The sequence below is a fragment of the Glycine soja genome, chromosome 19, assembly GCF_004193775.1.
Source record: "Glycine soja cultivar W05 chromosome 19, ASM419377v2, whole genome shotgun sequence".
Classification (NCBI taxonomy): Eukaryota; Viridiplantae; Streptophyta; class Magnoliopsida; order Fabales; family Fabaceae; genus Glycine; species Glycine soja.
The window spans coordinates 39,474,391-39,499,656 of NC_041020.1; the positions used below are offsets into that span (position 1 = coordinate 39,474,391).

General features: G+C 31.1%; 2 protein-coding genes across 4 annotated transcripts; one reads left to right on the forward strand and one right to left on the reverse strand.

The window, feature by feature from the left end:
• Positions 1 to 1,531: 1,531 nt before the first annotated feature.
• Positions 1,532 to 7,671, reverse strand: LOC114399065 (DNA repair protein recA homolog 2, mitochondrial). Of its 2 annotated transcripts, none has more exons than XM_028361165.1 (8): positions 7,352 to 7,671; positions 6,507 to 6,567; positions 6,089 to 6,294; positions 4,861 to 4,948; positions 3,494 to 3,666; positions 2,711 to 2,857; positions 2,463 to 2,597; positions 1,532 to 2,242 (listed from the first exon to the last, which is right to left on the reverse strand). In XM_028361165.1, the coding sequence occupies exons 1-8, from the start codon at positions 7,409 to 7,411 to the stop codon at positions 1,964 to 1,966; spliced, it is 1,149 nt and encodes a 382-aa protein (XP_028216966.1). In that variant the 5' UTR covers positions 7,412 to 7,671; the 3' UTR covers positions 1,532 to 1,963. The 2 variants fall into 2 exon arrangements, with proteins under 2 accessions (XP_028216966.1, XP_028216965.1); XM_028361164.1 differs by having other exon boundaries at positions 6,089 to 6,306; positions 7,352 to 7,670.
• A 1,138-nt stretch (positions 7,672 to 8,809) lies between these two features.
• Positions 8,810 to 14,126, forward strand: LOC114400776 (protein FATTY ACID EXPORT 1, chloroplastic-like). Of its 2 annotated transcripts, none has more exons than XM_028363410.1 (6): positions 8,810 to 8,993; positions 10,467 to 10,707; positions 13,161 to 13,328; positions 13,465 to 13,511; positions 13,595 to 13,635; positions 13,777 to 14,126. In XM_028363410.1, the coding sequence occupies exons 1-6, from the start codon at positions 8,889 to 8,891 to the stop codon at positions 13,865 to 13,867; spliced, it is 693 nt and encodes a 230-aa protein (XP_028219211.1). In that variant the 5' UTR covers positions 8,810 to 8,888; the 3' UTR covers positions 13,868 to 14,126. The 2 variants fall into 2 exon arrangements, with proteins under 2 accessions (XP_028219211.1, XP_028219212.1); XM_028363411.1 differs by having other exon boundaries at positions 8,851 to 8,993; positions 10,449 to 10,707.
• Positions 14,127 to 25,266: the final 11,140 nt, after the last annotated feature.

Here is a 25,266-nt window from a genome sequence, read left to right on the forward strand (position 1 = left end):
AAAATTTAGGATATTTTGGAGAAAAAAGTTATATAGAAGAGTAGGAGTAATAAAAGGGAGCAGAAATAACAACTTTCTTATTTTGCTTTGTGGAAGCTCTAGACCAATAAAGTCGTCCACTCACCTCAACTATAACTAAGGGGCATAAGTCATGTTGATATAATGATATTAATTTGATAATGACTCGAAGTGGAATGGGTTTAGATTTTTCATGTCAATTTGTTTAAAAGATAAGGTCAGCTTTAAAATTTATTTAAAGGTTTCTTTTGTAATAATATGTTTAAATAAGCTAATAGATTGAAAATAAGAGGAAAGAAGAAAATATGTATACGTTAAGTATTTTTCAGCATTTAGTTAATCTCGTTAACCGGTAGCACATTAGAAAACAAAATGGGTGATCAAAATGTTTGACTGTATTTGCATTCATGTATACTATTTTTTAATGGATATTTGGTTCTTGTTTTGTATTTCTATTCTTTTAGTAATTAAATTCATAATTTAAGGCTATGATGAATTCTATATTTTAATCTTTTGTTATTTCTCAATTTCAATGTAATCAAATGTTTCCTTGCCCAATAGAGGTTGTCTTAATATTGATAAAATTAATTACCCATTACATAATTGATAGTTGGGCACGGTTACATGCACCCAACGAAATTGTTGCGTTCACATTTTTTCCATTTTATCCTTTCGTAAAAGGATACAGATCAACTGATCCGTGGACCTCATACGGATCACAAATCAGGCCTACGGATCAACTCCGTATGAGATGATCAGTGGGCCTTATACGGATCAACTTCATACAAATTAGTTGATCCATATAAGTCCAATCCAAATTTTTTTTTTAATTTTTTTTTCAAAAATATTTGTGATGAATTAATTTAAAATTAATGACCCAAACAAAAATCGAATATGTAACTTTTAAATTATTAGTACAATGTTCTATCCAATTAACCTAATAAATCAATTACATTATAAAATAAATAATATTGTTATACATAACACTAAAATTTCTAATGTATATTTAAATAATAAATTGTGACAATTAATTTTGATATAACTCATATGAATTATTTAATCCGTATATTTTTTTATAAATAAAAATATTTACTATTAAAATTTTTAATATATTAATAAATTAATTTATTAAAAATTTAATATATAAATTTTTTAATAATAAATATTTTTATTTATAAAAAAATATACAAATTAAATAATTCATATGAGTTATATCAAAATTAATTGTCACAAAATTTATTATTTAAATTTACATGCACATTAAATATACATTAAAAATTTTAATGTTATGTATATCAACATTATTTATTTTATAATGTAATTGATTTATTAGCTCAGTTGGTTAGAACATATGAGACCCACGAATCAACTCACACGAATCAACTGATCCATATGAAGTTGATCCGTATGAGGTCCACGAATCATATCATACGGATCAATTGATCCATGGGCCTCATACGGATCAACTGATCCGCATCCTTTTACGAAAGGGTAAAATGGGAAAAATGCAAAATTGTTGAATGTACCAGCAATTTTGCTGGGTGTGCATAGCAGTATCCTTGATAGTTTGATTCATGTACTACAGTTGATCCATTACATAATTAATGACTCATGTCCAATAGAGTAACACACCGGAAGGTGTCAAATGGTTTTGCAATAGCAATCAAATTTCTCATTTGGAAGTGTGGATTTGCAGTATTCCATGCCTAGATCCAAGGGACTCGCATTAAAGCAGCAGAAAATTCTTGTAACTTCAAATGCCACAAGCTCATCTAAAGAATGGTTGATACTTGGTACCCATAGAAGACAATATTAATGCCTCGATGATAAAAAATGTTGGCAATGCTCAATTACATAAAGTTTGCCATATATACCATTGAAAGAGATTTGGCCTAGTGAAACCATGCTGAGCAAGTTTATAGGAAGATGTAAGGTCCACCTGATTTTAAAAATAAAGTCTTCTCATATCCTTAACCACCTTGTCACAAACAGCATGATTTTGAGCCAAAAACAGTTCAGCTGCTTCTCTACTATCAAAACTGTTACCTTCAATAAAGTAGCTTCCCTCATGTTTCACAAAGATTCCATGTTCACAAGCCAAATCTAAGACATCTGACTCATGGCAAAAGCCTCTTCCAAACTTGATACCCAGTTCAGCCCTTTTCGTTGCTGCTGGTGCTAGTTTATTTTTTACCACTTGAGCACAGATCATAACACCCTCTACCTGAAGCATCAGATATCAAAAGGGAACAAAATAATGAAAATGAGAAAAGAGAGGATGTTAGGGAAAGACAGGGAGAAATTGGGTAACTTTCCATGAATTAAACAAAAGCAATATAGCATACAAAAGTAAAGGTGGCAGGACTGAGAATGAGAAGTCTTCCTCAACAGAGTAATATTGACTACCCGGTTGGCCATAATCCCAACAGTACTTAAGAACTAACCTTATCCTCAGTTTTGATCAATCTCACTCTTGAAAGTCTCAAACGAACAGCTGCATAGAATCTCAAGGCATTTCCACCACAAGTGACTTCTTCCACAGATCCATATTCCTTGGCTGATTTTGGACTCAATCTAATCTGGACATGAAGACAACAGTATTGCATGATACATCTAATGGTTCACTGGTATATCGTATTAATTGACATGGAAACTACAAGGTACACAAACGTTCAGGTAATAAGGCTTCAACCTGATTAATGAAAACAATGAGAGTTTGAGAATGAGATAATGAATAGTGAATCTTCCGCAGTGCTTGAGTCATCATTCGTGATTGTAAATCACGATTAGTGGTAACTCCTAATTGATCAAGTTCACATTTGGGGACGAGGGCAGCAACCTGGAGTGACAAAATTATCTTATATTCATGTGAGAGTAAAATGAATGATGAAATGTATACAAATATATAGAAAATATCTTATGAATGAATCTTTTAGGGCATCTTTTTTTTTTTAACTCAATTTTAGGGCATCTTAGATTAACTCTTAGGAGTGACTTTCATATTTCATTTGTTTCCTTATGTAACTAGAATTAGGAGTAGAGTTTTAGTATAAATAAATAGGAGTTGGTATTTTGTGTTTTATATTGAATCAATATCAATTTCAGACCTAAATCCTACAATTTCAACAAAATGATTGGAAGCAACGAAAATGAATAGGAGGATCCATAAAGCTAGTCTAAATACTTGGATGAAAGCCTTTTACTGCTGCAATTGGGGGCAACGCTCTTATTTCTTGACAGTCAGGCACTGCTATTGGATCTCATGACAGATTCGATGCAATAGGGGGATAATTTACTTTTGGGAAGCATTTTCTTCTCCTTCTCTAAAATGTTGCAGACTTTCAAGGCATGTTCAACACTAGTTATGAGAAAAAAAGCTATGGCTATGATTAAAACAGTGTAATCTAAATCCACCCCACTGGACCAAATCCTCGTGCAATATAATAGGTGTTAAAGACAAAATACAGTGACTTACACTGTCAATCACAATCACATCTACAGCACCACTTTTTGTTAATGTATCAACCATGCTTAACAAATTTTCAGCACAATCAGGATGTGATATAAGAAGGTTTTCAGTATCTATGCCCATCGATTCCATAAGTGAGAAGTCCAATGCATTTTCTACATCAAGATATGCACAATATCCTGCCAACAGAAATACACGGAAACTATGAAATTGACAGCACGCTAGACTCCGACAGAAATAGGGCTCCAAGTGAAGCATATGACTGAGCATCTTGCAGGTATCAATTGACAAGAAATAACACATTTAATTTAAATTTTTGGTCAAAAATAAAAGTCAAGGGAAATAACTTTTAGAGACAAACAGCTTAGTGCATTTCATGCATGTACACACTCCAGTATTGTTATGATGAACAAATTTAATATATAAATTTAGATCATCACCAAGAAACTAACCTACTTTAAATGAAGGAAATACTTACAGCTGCCTCCAATCCATTTTACACATTTGACAATTTTTTCTTGGATATTCTACCTCCAAATTATTTTCTTGGTTTGAAACTCAAACAAGATTCTTCTTTTTGCCTAAATTCTTTCTCTATGTTTCACTTTTGAGAAACCATAAAATCATATGATGCTAATTATAGGAAAAATAATAATTGATGACAGTTTACGACTTAAGAGCTCATCAGGAAGTTTCTGTATACTGACATAGAGCTTTTAACCTGCACATTTTGTACTTAAAGGAAGCATAACTGTGCTAAATTCTAGTTACATGATTGAAGAATTTACTCATGTTGAAACTTAGAATAAGTCAGGGTGGCAGGAACTGTGCATATATGCTTTGATGTATATTTGACCTCTCAAGCATCTATATTTTGTCCTCCCTCCACTTTTTTATTTGTCCACTTCGGAAGTTAACACAAATGATCAAATGTAATTAATATCCTCGTTTATATTAAAATTATTATTAACTTCCTATTCATTTATTTATAATAAGTGTGAGAAGTATTTAAGAATTAAGAGGAGATAAGGGCATGATTGAGAAATAGTAATTAATATTGTCTTGAACTTCTAAGTGGACAGATAAATAGAAACAAAATCTCCTATCAAAAGTGGACAGATAAAAAGAAATGGAGGGAGTATAGCACAAAGAAAATATTTTTGCATACCAAGCTCCAAAAGTTCATTATCATTGCTTAGCCAAGAATTGATTGTCACTCCAATCCCTTATTAACATAATTAGTACTCATAAGAAACTTGAACAGAAATCTCTATAAACAGACCATCCCCAATAAAACTAAAAACTAATTGAGAACTTATTTATATACTTGAAGTGGGTCTAAAAATCTGAAATACTGAAATTCAGATAAGTACCTCCAAGCTTTTGAGCTTCTTTAATAATTTGAATTGCAAGTGTAGTCTTACCAGCTGCTTCTCGTCCATAAATTTCCACAATCCTGCCCTAAAATGTTGCAATGCAATACACATTAGGAAATTTGTGAATATAATGGGATAATAATCCAATGCTAGGAGTAAGAATCATCATTTCCAGCAAAGTCAGTCAAGTGCCGATCAGGAAAAGGTTGACCAACCCAAAACTATACTATTGATAGTTGCCAAAGCATTCAAGAGCTACATGCCTACATTACAAATTTAAAGTGATCATCTATCATCCAATAGTTAAGATCTGGCAAGAGAGAGTGAAAGGGTATATCAAAAGAAGAGAAAGGTTGCTCTGTAGGAAAAAAATGTTATTTTGTCAAATTCATGTGGTCTGCTGCTTTAAACAGCTGACTAATTCTGACAGTGAATAATACACATAATATATCATTAAGAGGCTTAAAGAAAGATTCCCTTTGGCTGCAAAAGGTTCAAATTCTGAATCTTATGGGTGTTTCAAGAGCAAAAAGCTGAGATGAGAGGAAAAAAATGAAACCATCACAAGAGCTAAACTGAAAAGATCTTGCCGGCTCCAGCTCACTTAAATATGGAGAATCAAAGTTCTTAAAATAATAAACTTTTTAATTTCAGTAGAAAAGACCTCCCATTTAGGATACATTATAAATATAAAAGATGGAAACTTTCTAAGTTTATCACAATTAACAATGCAAAGAAAAACTATTCTAAGCTTCTACCAGTGCAGAACTGCAGATAAATAGTGGGAGGATATTAAGTGGGAAAGGGAACTAGGATGAAGAAATGATGAAGACAGGATGACTAATTGTATTGGGGAACTTATGACCCCTAGATTCCTGGTCTGAATATATCTATCTATACCTAAATATCAATATTAAACACTTTTGGTAACCACACTCAACCTGAATTATTTTCCAGTTAAAGCCCTATTGCTAAGAATTTTCGTTTTGGGCTTCAGTTTCATATTAATATCAACTAGTAAATCCAGAGAATTTAAGGCTATCTAACCATCAAAGAAAAAGCAAATATATGTTATACTGCTACTGCTACACAATTTCACTGGGTCATCCACCAGCAAAATGTGAGCACATGATACATATCCCCATCTCATAAATGTGCAACATATTTTCTTACACCAAACAATAGTCTAAACTCTAAAGGACAGATGCACAAGTCCTATTGTCACCTTTGGTAGTCCACCAATTCCCAGAGCTAGATCAAGCTTCAAGGAGCCTGTAGATATCACATGAGCACGGCGTACACCAAAAATCTTCTGCAGAGATAACATAGATTCCTTGCTAAACTCGCTAGCAAGCTGCGAGACAGCCAAGCAAAGTGCATTATCTTTCTCTGCTGCTTTGACATCATCATGGATCGCATCACATTCAAAATCTGAAGCTTCAGCTGAAATGCTTGTTATTTAACACATCATTTATGATAATTTTATTCTTCAAAGAAATGAAAGACATACTTATATTCATAATCCATAATACACAAAGTAAAAGATAACGATGCCCACAGAAAAAAGCCAGTAAAAGTTCATGCAAAATAGACACACAAACACACACAATCACAGGTACACTAGAAGGCATGGGAACTAGTACCTGCAGAAGAAAGAGAGCAGGCAGTCATGCCAATTCTGCTCATTATTTGTCTACCTCCATTCTGGGAAGAAAAAAAAAACGACATAATTTGTCACAAAGGAGAAGACAATGGTTTAGACAATACTCATTTAGGGGAAATGGAAACAAATAAACACAATAGAAAGGGTCAGAAAGGAAAATAAAATGAATTACCACACTTGACGTGTATTCAATCAGTAACTATAGGTTTAACTTGATTAAAACCTATTAACATTATGAAAGAACATCTAATCCCAAAATGAAAACTCACATCAGACTAAAGCCATGTTTGTATAAACTTTTCCATAAGCCCTTACAGGAAAAGAAAATGAAATAAGCTTCTCACATAAAATAATGCACAAGTAAAAATACGCTTTCAGATAAGCTAATATGAGAGAACTTCTACAAATTAGCTCAAGCATAAGCTAATTTTACCCTTTTTTCTTTCTTCTTTCATAAGTACTTATGCAGAAGTTCATCCAAACAGAACCTAAACAAATATAACAATGCTTTGAATTAACAACATTAGAGGAACATTAGCCAGCTCAATTGAACTATCAAACCAAATCCACAAATCGGTTCCATCAGGAGCATTACCACACTTCAAATTTCTCTTCTAATTTAACACAGTACATTAAATAAATAAAAAATAAATAAAACTTTAATAAATGAGACGCAACCAGGTTTCACATTTAATAAAAAAACGTTATGTTCAGTCTATGGGTAAGTAGTTGTTGCAAAAAAATATGAAAGAGAGAGGAAGGGGTTTTGGAAAAAGAAAACAAAAACAATGATAATGAAAGTGTAGAGAGAGAGAGAGAGAGGACCTGGCAGAAGGGGGAGAGTAAAGGCCTAGCTAAGATATGAAGACGAGGCAAAAGAGACATTTTTATGAGACAACAGAGACGTGTGGCGGCATTTACAACTTCATAAACATTTGAGACAGCAAAACACAGCACGAAGCTAGCTTATGCACATGATGTTCTTTTCTTCGATCCCAGCTTACCTAAGTAGAGTATAGTTTGTTTAAGAAGGAAACGAAAGCAAGACAAGGGTTTTTGGCGCTCGAGTGAGTCTAGTAAGTGACTGCGCCAACCTTAACAAAACTGGGAAACAGGGTTTTCCCTCGCTCAAAAAAAAAAAAACAAGAAAGAAATTAACACAAAGGAAACAACTAATTTCCCATCCATTTTCTTGTACTTGTCTATTTCAATTTTCATATGGAAATATGAAAAAAAAAAAATAGAATATAAATACAAAAGCTGTAAAACGAAACTTATAGTTAACTTGGTGTTTCACTTTTGTCAAAATTCGAAATTTATTATGGATAAAACAAAAGATAGTGAGTTGAAACAACACCACAATCATCTAAACAATTATCATATTTTCATTATTCCAATGACTATTCTTTATAATGAAAATGTGTTCAATTATAATTAAACTAAGCAATTTTTATCCTCCTTTTAATTTTAGATAAAATATTTTTAAAATTTGTATATAAAAAAATAAAAAATCATAAAAGGTAATAATTAAAAAATATTGAATATCAAGTTAATTATTTAAATAATCAAATTATATATTTGTTTCATTTGACTAAACGACGTACAGAATTATAATAAAACTAGAAAACATCAATTATATTTCTGTATCTTTTCAACTAAGTGTTTAAGTTGATCAACCAATTTTTTAAAAAATATGTAATAAATAAATTTCTTGATTCTAATTTTATAATTTTTGTTTTAAAATAAATTTTCATTTTTTATTTCTTAATATATTAAAATATGAGAAAAATAAAATAAAATGTGAGAATATATTAATATAATTTATAAGAAGCATTTTAATAGCAATTTATAAGTATTTTATTATATTTAATATTGATTATTACCAAAAAATTATTTAATTGATTAAATATTACATAAATAAATATAATAACATCACTAAAAACTCGATAAACTGAATTTGAAAACAAATTTACTAGTTTATTCATAATAAAAAATTATGAAACAGGATAGTTGTTCAATAACATTTTCCTTTTAATATTTATCTACTATGTTAATTTTCCATTTTCAAAGAGAAATATTATATTTTTATAATTTTCTTACCAATTTATAAAAAAATTATTTTGATGAAAAAATTATCTTTATTATAAAAAAATATTTCACATTTTTTCTTCTTTAACAAATAAAATAATTTATAAGAAAATGATTTAGTAGAATAAAAATTATTTGTTTTTTTAAAATATGTATTTACCGACCACACCGGCTCTTCGGTGGCGGAAGCGTTGACCGGTCTTTCTGACTCTCTTCACAATAAAATCCAATCTCAGCGCAGCACTTCACATCAAAGCGCGTGGTGAGGGCAGAAATGGCGGCGGCTACGGCAATTTCTCAGCTTGGCTGCTTCTCCGCCGTCCACCGCAGCTCACACCTCCGGCGGCGCTCGCTTCTATTCCCTTGCCCTCGCTCCAAGGTCTTTATCCTCTTTCTGATTTTGAAATCATATTTTGTCACCGTCTCTTGTAACTTATATTAGGGTTCGTGTTTAGCCACAATTGTCTGCATCAAGCACGCCAATGTAGAAGTTACTACATAGATCTAAAGCGATGTTTCCTAAATCATTCGTTGCCAAGGGAAGTTTGAAGTAATAGTGTTAAAAAAAACTGAATTTTTGCTTCTAGAACTTTAATTTCCAATGAGAATTTGTGTTAGAATCACAATTGTTAGGTTGGAATTTTGTTTAGTTTATGGATTGGCTCGCTGAATACATTTATTGCGTGTTTGAATTAGCTTGTTTTGAAGAAAATATATATAATTGAGATTTATTAGCGGCTTCTTGATGTATTGTTTTCATGATTAGTTCTTAATCAGTCTATCCCAAACATGATTCGGTGTTGAAGGTAATGCCTTTTGTTCATAGAGTTTGTTGTCTGATTTTGTTGGTTTTAGTCAAAGGATTTTGTATGACTTGGTGTTACTTCTGAACCAGATTACTGAAAAAAGAGCAGCACTAAGTCATTAACATATATCCATAAAAGAAAGCTGTTTGCCTGTTGTTACCATAGGCAATATATTTTTAATCACCGGAAATTTTGTGAGCAGTCTCTTTCAAATGATGTGGTTTTTTTTTTTTTTTTTAATATGGATCTATGACAATTATTGCTGTATGTGTGTATGTGTGCTCCATCATGTCTATCATCCATGTTCCTCTTGTGACTTCTTTCCTTTTGGGTATCACACTTTCCTAATACTGTGTACTTTGTTGCTGTTAAACTCACATAATCTACATCTTTCGAATTTGGCATCCATGACTGCTTATATTTAGTTCCTGGTTAGATAAATTTCTCCATAAGCACCCATAGGAGAAGAAAATAAGAAGGAAAGAAAAAAAGCTTCTCTCATAAACTTAAATTAGCTTACGCATAAGTTAAGATCAGCTTTTAGAGAAGCTAAATTATATAGCTTCTACAAATTAGCTTATGCATAAGCTAATTTTAACTTAAACTTATAGAATAAGCTTATTTCATTTTTTCTTCTTTCTTCTCCTATAATTTCTTATAGAGAAATTATCCAAACAAGGCCATAAACATGTTTCTCTACAAGTACTGGATAGAATGCTTTATTGATCATATATGCTTGTATTTATAATTTTATATGCAACTCTAGTGAGAATACAAAACTTATAAGTGCATAGCAGAGTGCTGGAAGTGCACATGATCAAGCATTCGAGTTATAGCCTTAATGATGATAGATTCGCAGGTTTCTCCACATTTAGGGGAAAGTCATATTAAGTCTATATGCTTGCACATATCTCTCGTTTGATATTGCAGGGCATAGTGCTAGAAAATATCATTAGGCTTGAATAACAGCATAAATAATGTTACATAAAAGTTTGCTAGAGCAATTATTTGATATTGATACTAAACAGGAAGCATGTCTCATTTAGTTATCAGTTGTTATGAGTCTGGAGAGGCATGACACAGATACTGCTGGGTCTGATACCAAAAATACACTAAGTTATGCAGCTGATGTGTCAAAGCTACATGTTGAAGAAAAAAAGCACTCATATTCTACAAAAGATGGCCATGATACTGAAAAATTAGGTTTTGGAGAGGCAACACAGGAAAGTGTTCATCAACCGAAAAGGACTGCAAAGATTCATGACTTCTGTTTAGGCATCCCCTTTGGTAAGTGTTTCCTTGTTAGTTAATTTGCATGTTAGGCAACTTTATTGTTAAGTTATAATAATCCATTCCACTTACAGTGTGTTTGGTTGGATGGAAATGGAGGGGGAGGGTAGTTCTTTTTTTTACGTTATTTAATTCAGAAACTTGGAGGGGAGGGGATTAGAAATCGTTGAGCTTGAATGCCTCCTTGCCTGTGTTTGTTTCCCCTTCAAATTAGGGGGGGTTTGGATGGGAGGGAAAGTGGTTTATAATTTTTTGACTGTGTAGACTAAATTGTCTGAAATTTGTTTACCTCTTTATTAGGTTGGATCTAGATAGAGAGATAAAATATAAGTGAAGGGGGATAGAAAACAATCGTACCTTTTCAAATTTCAAAGAGTGTAGCAAATTAAGTGAAGGATCTATCAATAATAAGTGAATTGATTTATGTTAGGACACCACTCACAATGATTGACTGGCCTGCTCTCAACAATGCCCAAGTCTAACTAACTAGTTCCAACTCATCATTACTCACTAACTCCTGCTAACCTGCTTCCTGATCTCTCTTTTTCCTGACCAACTCTTCTGTTGTCTACTCCATAACTGAACCTTGTGTCCTAACATGGCCCTTTCCTGGAGCTTCAGCCTTGTCCTTAAGGATGAAAGAAGGAAACTGGCTACATGGCACAAATTCATCCTCCCACATTGTGCTTCTATTAATTTCCCCTTCCACTTTTCCAGCCTTTGATGAATCTTCTCTCTCCTAAATAACTTGTCTGCTAACCATCACCATTACATATTCTGGCTCCCCTTGATCTTGTAACTCAAGTTCCAGCCCCTTTGGCAGGTTGTTAGGCACAATTTTAAGGAAACCTAATTTCCTACCTCAAAACACCTGTTCCTTTCTTTGTCGATCCACATACTCATTCTGTTGTGCCTGTATAAGGTTCTGTCTCAACTGTGATTGGCTTCATCTCTGTCCTTCATATCTTGAGCTAGAGGCTCAACTCTGGTTTTGCTAGATAAGAGGCATTCCAAGGTAGGAAGGAGGCTTCCTCCCGTAGACAACTGCAAAAGGCATTTTACCTGTGGCTGCTTGTAAAGATTTGTTGTACCATAGCTGAGCCCACATCACCCATTGAGGTAAAGCAACTCAAGTTGGTTTCCAAACACCTTTTCAAGACTTTGGTTTGACTGTCTGATTCAAGATGATACGAAAAGCTCATCCTGAGTAACGTCCCTCGCAACTTAAACAATTCTTTCCAAGAACGGCTAAAGAAAAAAGAATCTCAGTCACTAACCACTGATTTGGGAATACCATGCAGCCTTATCACATCTTGAAAATAGCTCAGTGACTGTCTTGGCTATACAAGGGTGCTTAAGCAACAAAATAGCTATATTTAATAGTCTATCATCAACACAAATAGAATGGCCTCATAGCCTCTTAGGAAAACCCATAATGAAATCTAAGTGTCTTCCCAAATCTGTTTATCAATCTCTAGAGGCTGTTAGAGTCCAGCATGTGGCTTCATATTTGTTCCTTCAATAGACATCACAGGACTTCACAAAGTCCTGGACTCTTCTCTTAGTCAATCCAGCATACAAGGCAACAAGACGGGTTTGGCTCTCCCAGTCCTCGCTCCAACCAAGAACTGGACTGTTTGAATTGACTGAAACAATTTAGCCTTTCGTTTTCATCTAGAATTAACAATTTAAATTGCTTATTAGAAGCTTAGAATGGGTTTGTAGAGGGTGTAATTTCTCACCACAACGAAAGCAAAGGATTTTTTTCACTCAATGAACTCAGGGTAAAAAGGGTGATGAAACCCTTGCATCTTCTCTGTTGAGACTCTCCAATGTTGGGACACCAGTCACAACACAAAGCAGAAAGAGAGAGAAGATCCAAGATTAGAAGAAAATTGTGTTATTCACTGTAAGAGCTTGGACAGAAAACCAGAGCTTAACTCAGTTACATCTCTCCCTCAAAAATTACAAATCCCCCATGTCTCCTACATGCCTGCAGATTCTTTTACATTTAACTAACTGGTCATCTCTCAACAGTGCCAAGCAACTTACTAACACTTGCTAATTAACTAGCTTCTTGATCTCTTTTTCTTGCTCCTGTAGTATCCTTTCCAGATCTTTGGCCCTCTGTTATTGTCCACTAACTGATCTGTACCTGAACTTTGGGTCCAAACAATTGACCTCAGAAAAGGTTTTATGGAGTCTAGTGTTATACAGATTATGGCTTATTAAACTTTTTACATTTACCTATTAGTTTTTAAAATGGAACATTGTGCTGAACAGGGTATAGTATTTGTGGGTGACCTCTTGTTTGAGACTCATGACATCAATAATATGGAAATGTGGTACATTATTTTAGTACAGAGAGAAAATTTATACAGTATTCTATTAGGGAATTATCCCCCCTCCCCATTAAAGATGTTATATCTCATCTTTATCTTTTGTTGTAGGTGGATTTGTTTTAACTGGAGGGATTATTGGATTCCTATTTTCACGGAGTCCTGCAACACTAGGCAGTGGTGTGCTCTTTGGGGGTGCTTTACTATTCCTTAGCACCTTTAGCATGAAGGTTTGGAGGCAAGGAAAATCGAGTTTACCATTTATTCTAGGACAAGCAGGTATATGATTTAAGCAGCATTAATATGGCATTGGTCTTGGAATAAGAAAAAAAAGAGAAGAAACATAAGAAGCTGCAGCATAATCTTATTAGGATAAGTGTTATGTACTCTCTTGACTTGTTTCTTTATTTTACAGCTTTGGCAGGGGTTCTTATCTGGAAGAACTTTCAAAGCTACTCATTGGTAGTACATCTATTTTTGGCAAAAAACTGTTCTTATGTTGTGTCTCATTTAATTGTTATACTTATTTGCATTTCTGGATGCAGGCAAAGAAAATATTTCCAACGGGCATTAGTGCTATTATAAGGTATCTCAATCCATTGCTTTTATCCTAATTAATTATACTTTGGTCTTTGAAATTGATAATTGTTCTTTTAGCCCCTTGGGTGTTAGATTGTCCTAATTTTGGATTGATCGCTTTATGCTTGCGGGAAATTTTTGTTTGCAGTTCTGCAATGCTCTGCTTTTATTTATATGTGCTTATCTCTGGAGGAAATCCCCCACCTAAGAAATTGAAGCCATCTGCCAGCACTGCATGATGAGATAGTCAAGGTTATGCTAGCCTGTAGAATATGGGGATATAATATCTTATTTTTCTGTGAATTGAAATAAGTTTTGGATGAAAATCTGATAATTTGTTTCTATAGTTTTTCTTATTTATAAATCATAATCTTTATTTTCAGTCCATTCTATTTTTAGTTGCATCTTCAGAATGGGGCTACATTTCCGGTCCACATTTGTTGTGTTGGATATTCAGTGATTCCTTATCAAAATGGATCCAGCTTATATTTTCTCAGATAGATACGGTTCATGCACAGATTAAGAAAAGGAGAAATGGAAAACAAATGGGGAAGATTAGCAGTAAAAAAATGAAGATTAAATGAAAAAAAAAAAGCAAGGATCGTATAAAAATACAAATATGAAAACGAATACTTTAATATAGTCATAAATACAGTAAAAAAGAATGCAAAAAGAAAGATTTTGATATATTTATTATTCATTTTTTTCATTTTGTAACGCCTGAGTGTTTTTTCCAATGCAAGTACAGAAGGGGAAAAAGTAAAGGGTAACGTCTAATGTGATCCTTTCCTTAATATGACTCGTGACCATTTTAGGATAACAAAAGATTAACAGGGCTCGATAGTTTAACAATCAACCTTGGCATAAGATTAAGAGCAATACATACTCAACCAACCAGCATTGGCTAAATGAAATAAAACTCCTTTAATTAATTTTAGTATGAAAAAAATCCTGAGATTAAAATAAATTATTGAACGTAACATGAGGCTAGAAAATTTATGCTCAATATAAATAATATCTTGCAAGCTGGTGGAAGAACGGGTCTTACATTGGGTATCTTCTTTTGAAGATGAGCAGCAGGAAAGAAAGATGAATCTCAAAACTGATAATCGACGCTTGAAAACACAACACACCAGTCTCTTTATATTTACCATACGTAACTTGTTTTTAAATTTTATTTTATCTTGATATACTAAGTAATGACCATTAGAACCGTGATTGAGTTGTCTGGATAAAAATATTCTATACAAAACGGTGGTTATAACATTGCTCATTTCAACTCATAACTTTACGAATCATATATAATTTCGCCAAAAACATAGAATCATATATAAAACACATGGGGAATAAGTTGAAAAAGTATTAAACTAGAGAGAACTTAAGTGTAATTTATCCTAGCTAGAAATTACTATATCACATCTTACCTAAATTCTCTGCTGAGATATCATACAATAAGGCAAGAAAAAGACACGAGGTTTACAAATGGGTATGACTTGAAAACTTGCACTCTTTGTCTTCCTTTCTCCTCGCTAGAAACTCAGAATAATAAATCAGACTTAAGATAAATTTTGAGATTGATTTTTTAACTTTAAATGAGAGATATACAATTGAACATTTTTATCAATATACTACATGACCTTTTTGTTTTAGAAAACTGATAACAAATATTTTTTTTTATTGGTAGATCTAAAATTTGAACTTTAATTATTTGACTGTTATGTCGGTTCTGCTTGAAAGAGACTAGGGTCGGGGTATCACACCATGTTCCTGCAATGTCTACAACAAGAGCCAAACAAAGAAGGCACCTAGTGGAAAAAAGTTACGCCCAACTTGAGACTTGAGACTTGAGAGTGACCTTTCTTGGCTTCAATGTCATCACAAACATAACCCTCTGCATTATGCACAAGAGAGTTGTTCCAATGAGGACGCAAAAGAGGACCAATCTCATGATGAATAAGATAGGCACAAGGATGAGCAACATAGCTGAAATGTCCAAAAAAGGAGGCTAAGTGGTCAAACAAATTACTTGCCCATGCAGCATTCCCAATACCTCAACTCCCCTTACGTTGTGGAGCAAGAAACCAATGCATGAATGCAAAAGAGTCATATATAAATAGTGCACACACCTCTTAATAACACACAAGTAAATTACATATTCTTCTGAAGTTATATCCAAATAATTGAAATGTGAAACTCTGAGAAGATCCAAATCAAGCTCAATCTTCATTGTACCGATTAATAGTTAATCTTATGTAAAACTAACAACAAACAATGAGTATAAAGTTGTATGCCCACGCGTAACTCTACTATAAAAACACTGATATAAATCTGTTTATACACCATGTCAGCTTATCCAGAAAACACATTTCCTCTTAACTTTCTCCCTTTAATGTTTCGTTCGATGGTAGATATGAACGTGTACATCTTATAAATTTTAACCGCTAACAACAACAATAACAATTAGTACATAAACGTATTTTACACTGACGAATATTCAAACAAGTTTAATATAACCAATAGTGATTGGTTGCAGTACAAATCAAACTTTACATGAAATATCAAATATTTGAATCCTGAAGTACTAGCTCTGCCTGATTACTACTCTAAACCTAAGAGATTAATTAAACTAGCTAGTTGTGTACATATACTTGGAGTTAGTGGGATACTTGAACAAAATCAAATGTGTATTAGTAAGTAAACCCTAAGTGATTCAGTCCCAATCCGCACATGCAAGGTTTACGTACAGATAAAGATTCTTGAGTTCACGTGAGAAGAATCACTCGATCGGCCCGAAGAGATGGTCATCACACTAAGTAATAGGAGGTTTCTTATGTTTGTTCAAAAATAAATTTATGGGAATTTTCTCAAGTTGCTCTAAAAAATTTGTAATAGGAGGTTTTTGAAGTTTGTATATCAAAATTCGCAGTAGTAGGTGCATTTCATTAGGAATATAATAAAGTTCCATTCGAGGACCCTTTTTAAAATTTAAAAATGGTCACTGATTATTAAACTCTTTAAAATTTAGATTCAATTGTAATTTTGATTTTTTTATTTTTAAATTCATAATTGATTCCTCAAATTTTAAAATTATACAATTTTGATCACTCCATTATAATTTAAAAAATATTTAAAAATAATAAATTTAGGACTAGAATCCAGGTCTTTTTTTTTTCTTCTTCACAGCCTAAACCTTAGACCATTTTGCTTGTCTGAGTTATAATGTAAATAATATGCTATACATATACATTAATGTATCAGATGATTAATTTTTTAAAATACTTATTTAATGTTAAATATCTTTTATAAAATAAATTTATACAATAAATATACAAATAAAAATATTTTATAAATAAATTACATTTTATTATTTAATATATTTTTCATAAATATTAAATCACTTTTGTCTTTCATATCTTTTGTACCCTATTTTTTTCACCACGCCACTAATTTATTTAATTTAATATTATAATATTTATGATATAAATTTATAACATTTAATGCTTTAATATTTATATTATAAATTTAATAATAATATAATATTATAAATTTCTTAAAAAATAAATTATATAAATTAGTTATGTGATAAAAAATATAAAAAATATGATAAAAATCACACATTAAGAATTATAGATCTAGAAGTATCAAAATTATAATTTAGCCTAAAATTTAAATGCGAGATGTTGTCACCATTCATTAAATTTTAAAAAACATAAAACAAAATGAAATAATAATCTATAATTGTTAATAAAAATATAAACTAAAAATAAAAACATAAAACAATGTTTTTAACACAAAAAAGAATACCTCTTATAATGGAAGATCAATTTCACAAAGGATCAGACAAAAATTTTCTTTTGAATATTTAATGATGCTACATACTTAGAATCTAATCCGAGTCTCCATAATTAAGCTATGTAATACATATTTAGCAATGGATTTAGTGGTGAAATATATAAAAAAGAATTGACAATCCATATTACTAATTCTATCCTTTTTTTTAATAATATATTTTATAACAAAATCTATCCCTAGCCTATTAATTAATTAGTAAGTGATGTAAATAATTTTTTCTTCTAGCAGCGGACCTGCTCTCTCTACGTATGACATATTGTCTCAAAAAGGTTTATAAATACGTAGGTTGAGGTCGAGATGTTTATTATATCATGCCACCTGGCCAATGAAATTAAAGAACGCATTTGAATTATTCGCAAAATCATTTATTTTTTATTTGTTTCAATGCATACTCCAGGTCACTGGGATTTAACATGGAGAGTTTGGATCACTAGCAAATCGATGATGGTAGATGTTCAAAACTAGGGACATATCATGAGTACTGTTTTGGTGGATGTTGTCAATTGTGGGTGTGGAGGCATATTATCAAATTGCGATCCGTATGAAAAGTAAAAATGCATTATATGCATAAAGAAATTAAACAAAAATAAATCAATAAACAAAAAAAAAAACTGTTCCACGGAAAATTGATGGGTGCCAATTATAGGTCATCCTATTTTCCAAGAACATGATTACCAAAATAAGCACAACCTACGATGGTGGCAAGAATAATATTGTCCCTTTATCTATTGGACGAATGCATTCTAAAATTGTCATGCTATGACTATGAGATGAGATGACACAACTATGTATATATTGCGTTGGTATGCCTAACCCATCTTGATTTTGGGATGGTAAAAGAAAAGGTACTTGATGATAGGGATCCCACAATGAGCGTGAACTATCACCTCCAGGTAGTGAATGTGTGTTTTTCAATGAAAGGGTCCATGGACCACATGGTCATTTAGGTTGGCTTTTAGCCACGTACAAGTCTTTTTCTCTTGTTGGAACCCTTGCATAAGTGGCTCATCATTAATTTTTCAGATATTATATTTCAAGAGAAAATTACATAGGTTATTATAATTTTTTAAAATTGTGTTATTAGTGTGAAGTATGTATCACCAAACCTGATTGATCAATGAAATTTTTTCTTCTAATTATATTTATTCCATCAATAAAGTTTAAATCTGAAATCTTTCATACCAATAATTTATTAGTTAAATAGGGCACTGTTGTTGCAGTTAGCTTTACTTTGCCCACCTTGTGTGTGTCCCTCGTTGAATTTGAATGAAAGCTATTCTTGCTCTTGCAAACTTTTGAAAGCCATGTTTCAAAGCAAATGGCGACTAGGCACTTATATCAAGCATTTTGCTACAAGGTATTGAGCTAGGTGGGGGGTGTTATTTCTAGCTTTCTCGACCCTTTAACTAGTCTTTTCATGCTTGGCACTGCTTACTGCACTTGAGCATCGATGGAATATGAATTTCTTTTCTGTATAAAGGTGGCTTGCAATTACATGATTGTCTTAGTAGATAATTCTAAATTGAAAATCACTTCTTCTCTCAATTTGTTGCCATACCAAAAAAATGTTAAAATTTAAAATAAAGATATATAGATATTTCTTCATTATAAACACTTATTCAATGTTATTTTTATATATTTTTTTATATTATAGATGTAAAATATTTATTGATTTTGTTTGATAGCTTGTTTTTGCTGAAGAACCTTACTTATCAACGTGATCTTTAAGTTAAATTTGAATGGAAGCAATTCTTGTTCTTTCATGCTTTTTGAAAACCATTCAATTAAGTTCAAAACAAAACAAAAAATAGAATAAAAGAATATTTATAGAAAAACTTATGTTTATCTGTTTTTTATCGCTTTATATTTCTTATTATTTAAGTTTCTACTTCTTCTCTCTTTTGTTTTATTTTTTTATCTCACTAAGTGTTGATCATGGGTACATAGCTATCTACAAAACATTACCCGGCCCTCTCGTAAATTTAAATACTCACCTCTATTTATTGATTGTTTGAGTGGAAAGATAATACAAAGTAAGATACAAATTTTTTTTTATAAAAAACTAATTTTTCTAATTTTTTTTAAAAATGGCTAGAAAAACTATTTTTTTAATTTTTCTAATTAAAAATAACTTTTTTATTCATTTTTCGCATTCAAACAACTGATAAGATAGTATAGCTGCTGCAAATAGTATTCACAAAAAAAAGGATGCTGTACATAGTATATATTTATTTTTTTCCAGTATTACGACTTTTCATTTATCAATGGCAAAGAGAAAAGATTTTGAACCAAAATATTGAGGATATTAACCTTAAACCATTTTTTTATATTACAGATATTCATTATTTAACTTGGACGTAAAGAATCTTTTTGTGCAGCGTACGTTGTCTGCATCAACTTGTAGTAGAATAGTAGTCTCGTACATTTAGAAGAATATTCAAAATTCAAACCTTTTTTCGTAGTTGCCAGTTGGTGAAGGGAGTAGTCTCTGCAGCAATGCGATGGGAGGTTTGACTAATTTCCCATTTATGGGACGGATAAGACACAAAAATCATATAGTTAAGTGAATATAAACAACATCACAACATCATACTGCATTGCAACACAGTTCAGAAAAGCCCCACTCGCATACACAATAAATCATCATCCATTTTTTCATTTAAATATAAGGTGATATGATTAATAGATAATTTTATTTTTTAATGAATTTGATTCTTGACTTATGTGTATGAAAAAACATCTATTAATAAAGATCAAACTTTTAATCATAGGATTAATCTTTAACTTTCAGCTAAGGAATATCTTGTTCACAAAAAAAAAAATATTTTCATTTAAACTTATTGCAAGGTGTTTAAGATAACTTATTTAAATTTATAAAAATAATTTATGCCATTATATTATGAGTATTACTTTTTATTTGTTCAATAATTTATACAATTAAAAAGTTATGAATAGACTCTAATTTAAGAATATATTAGTTAATGAATATTTATTTAGTTAAACTCATTATCTAAATATGTAATATATATATATATATATATATATATATATATATTTCATATTAAATATATTTTGCTGTTAATTTATTTAAAATGTTTATGTTAATTCCTTAAATATGTGATCATGGGTTGGATTTTCAACTTGTGCATATGAAAAAAATATCTAAAAGAGATTAATTTCTTAATTGAGGAATTAGTCTTTGACTTATTGCAAGGTGTTTAAGATAAGTTATTTAAAAATTTTAAAAAATAACTTATGTCCTTATATTATGAGTATTACTTTTATATTTGTTTTAACAATTTATACAATTAAAAATTTATGAATAAACTCTAATTTAAGAAGATATTATTAGTTAATGCATATTTATTTAATTAAACTCATTATATATATATATATATATATATATATTTATTTCATATTAAATATATTTTTTTGCTAATTTATTTAAAACGTTTATGTTAATTCCATTTTGAGACGTATTGTAACATTTCAAAAATTCTATTAATATTTATTATTTTCATATCTTTTTTTTCCTAGTCATATCTCATATCATACATCCATTTCTTGTCTTCTCACTCTTAATTTATCCCTTTATGAGTCATCTAGCTAGCATTTGAGTAATGAGTTTTTACCAATTATTTTCCCTTTACAGTAAACTTGCATGTTCAACCATTGCACCGTATTGATTGCCTTCAAGAATTAAAACTCAAGTGCTCTAATTATTCCCAATGATAAATATAATTGAATATACTAATGTGTGGATTAATTTATGCAAAATTATTTCAGCTCAAACTAATGATTTCGAGTTTAAACTTTAAATATATATATAACTTAAATAAATATTCAATAGGAAAACTTTATATAGTCTTACTTGGCTACAAGATTGTCTCATAGACAATTCCTATAATTGCAATTTGAAATCTCAGATTATAAAAGATAAAGATTAATAATTTGACTTAAATGAAGAGAAAATTTTATAATTGTCATTAAAAATTTGATAACATTATAAATTTGTAATAGTTTATATTAGGTTAAATTAATTTATTGGTTATATTTTCATCAAATTTTTAACTTAGTTTTTATAGTTTAATTTTTTTAATTAAGTATTATATTTTTAAAATTTTATAATTATGTAAAAGTTAATACAGTTAAATTAAATCCATTATGTCTTACTATCATAGCATATTTTTTAAACTATAATATCCCAGTATTCTTATAAGTTGAAAGGTAAGAGAGTTATTAAATATCGATCATGTCAATCACCGATATACTCATAAATATCTTCCTAATATTTGTAAAAATTGCCTATTCTTCCAATCTTCCCCTGAGTTGGCCATTGGACGACAGCATTAATGTGCTTGATGAAACACCCAAAATATAATTACCTGAAGCACAATTCCTTCCCTGCAAGTAAAAGTTAACTTTTTCGGAGCTTGGTAATGAATATGTTACCTCTCACTTTTTTTAATTTTGTTGTAAGCCATAGGGCTAGTGTGAGTTAACAATATTTTTCCTTTGAAGGATATTCAGAATTTGAATTCAATATTTTAATTAAATTAAAATATCGCTCAAGTTAATTCACGTGTTCAACAGTCTGCATGCAGTGCATTCTAAAGTATTATATGTATAGTAGCATGAATCAGAGAATAATATGCCCCCATTCTACGTGAAATAGTTTGCTTATCAAGTACGAGGATTTGACATGTTCTGCACTTTTATTTTATTTTTCAAATCTTGTAATGATTTGAGTCGGGATGCGATATTTAGCTAGATCCAGGGGACTGGCATATGTATCCATATTGTAATAGGAATGTGAAGTTTCAACACCTGGTAAGTTATTAATTTGCTATTTTTCCACAACGAGTTACATTCTATCTTTTATTCTAAAGCTAATGTATGTTTGTTTATGGTTGAGCCGGCTCTCACTTTCCATGTTAATTAAGCGTTTTCATTCGTGATTTCGGGAATGCAAAAGTTTTGGTATGTTGGTATGTAACATGTGCCTACATACATATATATATATATATATATATATATATATATATATATATATATATATATATATGTATGTATATGCATATTGTTACTTTACACATACTATATGATACCATATTAATGGTGGATTACTCAAGTCACATGCTACTTACACATATTGATCATAGAATTAGAAAAGATCTGCATCCATATATCCACAAGTGATACTACATGTTGGGTATCCTTTGATTTTCGCAATGGAGATGTGGGCTATCAAGTCACGGTAGACAATATCTTTTTATGAGCCAACATGTTCTTATTGTTCGCAGGTTGATGAGTGGGAAGGGTGTATTTATTTTAACGTTAGCCAACATATATACCTATCTATCAAGATTTCTATATATATAAATATAATATTTGAGGTTTTTAATTTTGACAAGCGTCACTTTCTCTTTCAATTTTACTATCTTTTCTTGAAAGAGTATGATAGATATTCTGTTCATTGTTAAGCCTTATTATTGAGGCAGTAAAAGAAGTTACAGGTAAATGGGATCTTTTTAAACCTTGTGTCCTCATAAAATGTGATATTTCTACATTAATTAATTGTGTATATAATTGATAAAAAAATACACAGAAATTCGAATGTTCAGATAAAAAAATTATATATTTTAATTTTGTGAAAAATGAAAAACATAAAAAATATTACAAACATAAAATTTGAATATTTTTATATTTATGACAATAAAAATATTTTTTATTTTTTTGTTCTCGACAATTTGAAAGTTATGCACACTCCCCTACAACGAAATCGTACGCTATATTAGCCATCAGGCATTGAAGAAGACTTATATGTATATCCAATGTCAGCATAAAAAAAAAACCCTTCGAATCTCTTTTTCTTCTGAATCCTTCACGGTAACGTACAACATTATTGGCATAAGGAACATAGTATTGTATCAAGAATTAAAGTATTAAACTCATCCTGGTCAATCAATTTGCTAAAAAAACGAGGAGTTTAAAAAAATGTGAGGCATAAAAGAAAGAAAGAAAAAACTCCAACTAGGCTTTAAATAATTGAAAAGCTTGAATCGTAACAAATAAACACGAGAAAAAGGACTATGCATTAACAATTCTTTTTTATTATGTAAATAACTAATACAATTATTATTAAAATATGAACCTATATTAAATAAAAATAAAGAAATATAAACTTCCAACATTTAGAACCCTAGTGTTTTACATAAAATAACAATTTTGTAATTAGCTTAAAAAATCTATAATCAACACGTGTCCTCCAGCTCTCCCACGAGACACACACATCTTGACCCATCCGTAACATTGATCTGCTGCGATAATCGAATAATTTATGTGGCAAAAAGTTTCAGCTACATAACTCCAACCGCAAAACCCTAGCCAAGTACGATAGAATTGCATAATTTTCTACTTGAAAATTTTTGTCTCCCCCACCATTCCCTACCCTCTCACCTTAATGAACTTTAACAACGCATTGTGGCCACACATGGGGGGATATAAATGATGACAGAAAACAGAAGAAAGGCTATATGTTACACTTCCCAGAGGATAAGATAGCATGTGAAATAGGGTATAAACCATATTCGATGTTGGATCATGTACTCAAGGAGTACTAGCTTTATATGTTACAATTTAGTAAACTTTTTCAAACATATTTTACTATTAATTATAATTTATTGAAAATTATGAGTGAATTTGGTCATTAAATAAAAAAATGAGACTGAAATTTTGTGATTTTATCCTGGTCATTGATAGATCACCCAAGTTTGAATCCATAAGCAAGGACAATTGTCCCGTGAAGACTTACTTTTGCTGTAATTCCGGTGATTTTCTTTAACCAAGTCACTACCTATAAGTAGGTGGCTCATTCTTCAACAGACAGGCAGTTAGAGTCCCCTAACATAAATTTTGATCAAAAATAAAAAATGCTCACAACTACATTCATCTTTGTCTAATTAACTAGAATAAATACACAGCTAGCCAATAATAATGCTCCAAAGTTTCTTAACTTCACATCTTCAGGTCTCTTCATGTTTGCTATCAAGAGTGTGGTGCATGTTCTCAACTAGTTAACCTCTCCACTTAGCACAATTAGGTTAGTTGGGGACAATTGTTACTTGCGTACGTGTTAATTTAGGTCAGACAAAGAAGTGACGGGGTTATTCTCATTCATAAAGCCACTCCATGATGTAGAAGATTAACGCATGCAGCATCAGATATTTTGATTTTTGTTTTAGCAAAAGTACTAGCTTTTGTAATATTTATTTTGGACGAATGTAGCTATAGCCATTAATTTGATGACACCCAATGTCTTAATTTCTCTTTGAGCATGGGACATATATATAGATTCGCACAATATATGTTTGATGTTGAAGAGTCAGAGAATAGCTTCGTCAGTTAGATCATATAGGCATGTGATATGCCTACAAATCAAATAGATTGGTTATAGCTATATTGTTTTATTAGAAAGTTAGAAGCACGAGATCGCTATCACAAAGATAAATTTGAGTCCAGAGACTTTGAGTGTAAAAATGGTCCTCTTATTAATTATCTTAGCAGGACACGGATATAATATACTCCAATGCAAAGACGAATTTAAAGCATAATAATGGAGCTGTAATTTTATTTTATTTTTTCTCTTTTGGACGCATGGCACATGCATAAAACACAATCGCTGCTCGGCATGACTAGCGATTTGCTAGCAACGCAAGCACTTGTCTGCCAAAAGCTTATGGGTTTGAGATCTCTTTGTCAATCATTTTCAGAATAGCTGTAGTGA

Bases quoted from the DNA above. Each gene is read 5' to 3' on its own strand.
- LOC114399065 (XM_028361164.1), bottom strand. From the start codon at position 7,411: ATGTCTCTTTTGCCTCGTCTTCATATCTTAGCTAGGCCTTTACTCTCC. The intron at 4,949-6,088 runs GTGACAATAGGA...GCAACATTTTAG, and splicing joins GAATTGGTGGACTACCAAAG to GGCAGGATTGTGGAAATTTA. The intron at 2,598-2,710 runs GTTGAAGCCTTA...CTTCATGTCCAG, and splicing joins TCATTGTTTTCATTAATCAG to ATTAGATTGAGTCCAAAATC.
- LOC114400776 (XM_028363410.1), top strand. From the start codon at position 8,889: ATGGCGGCGGCTACGGCAATTTCTCAGCTTGGCTGCTTCTCCGCCGTC. The intron at 10,708-13,160 runs GTAAGTGTTTCC...CTTTTGTTGTAG, and splicing joins CTGTTTAGGCATCCCCTTTG to GTGGATTTGTTTTAACTGGA. The intron at 13,512-13,594 runs GTAGTACATCTA...TTCTGGATGCAG, and splicing joins ACTTTCAAAGCTACTCATTG to GCAAAGAAAATATTTCCAAC.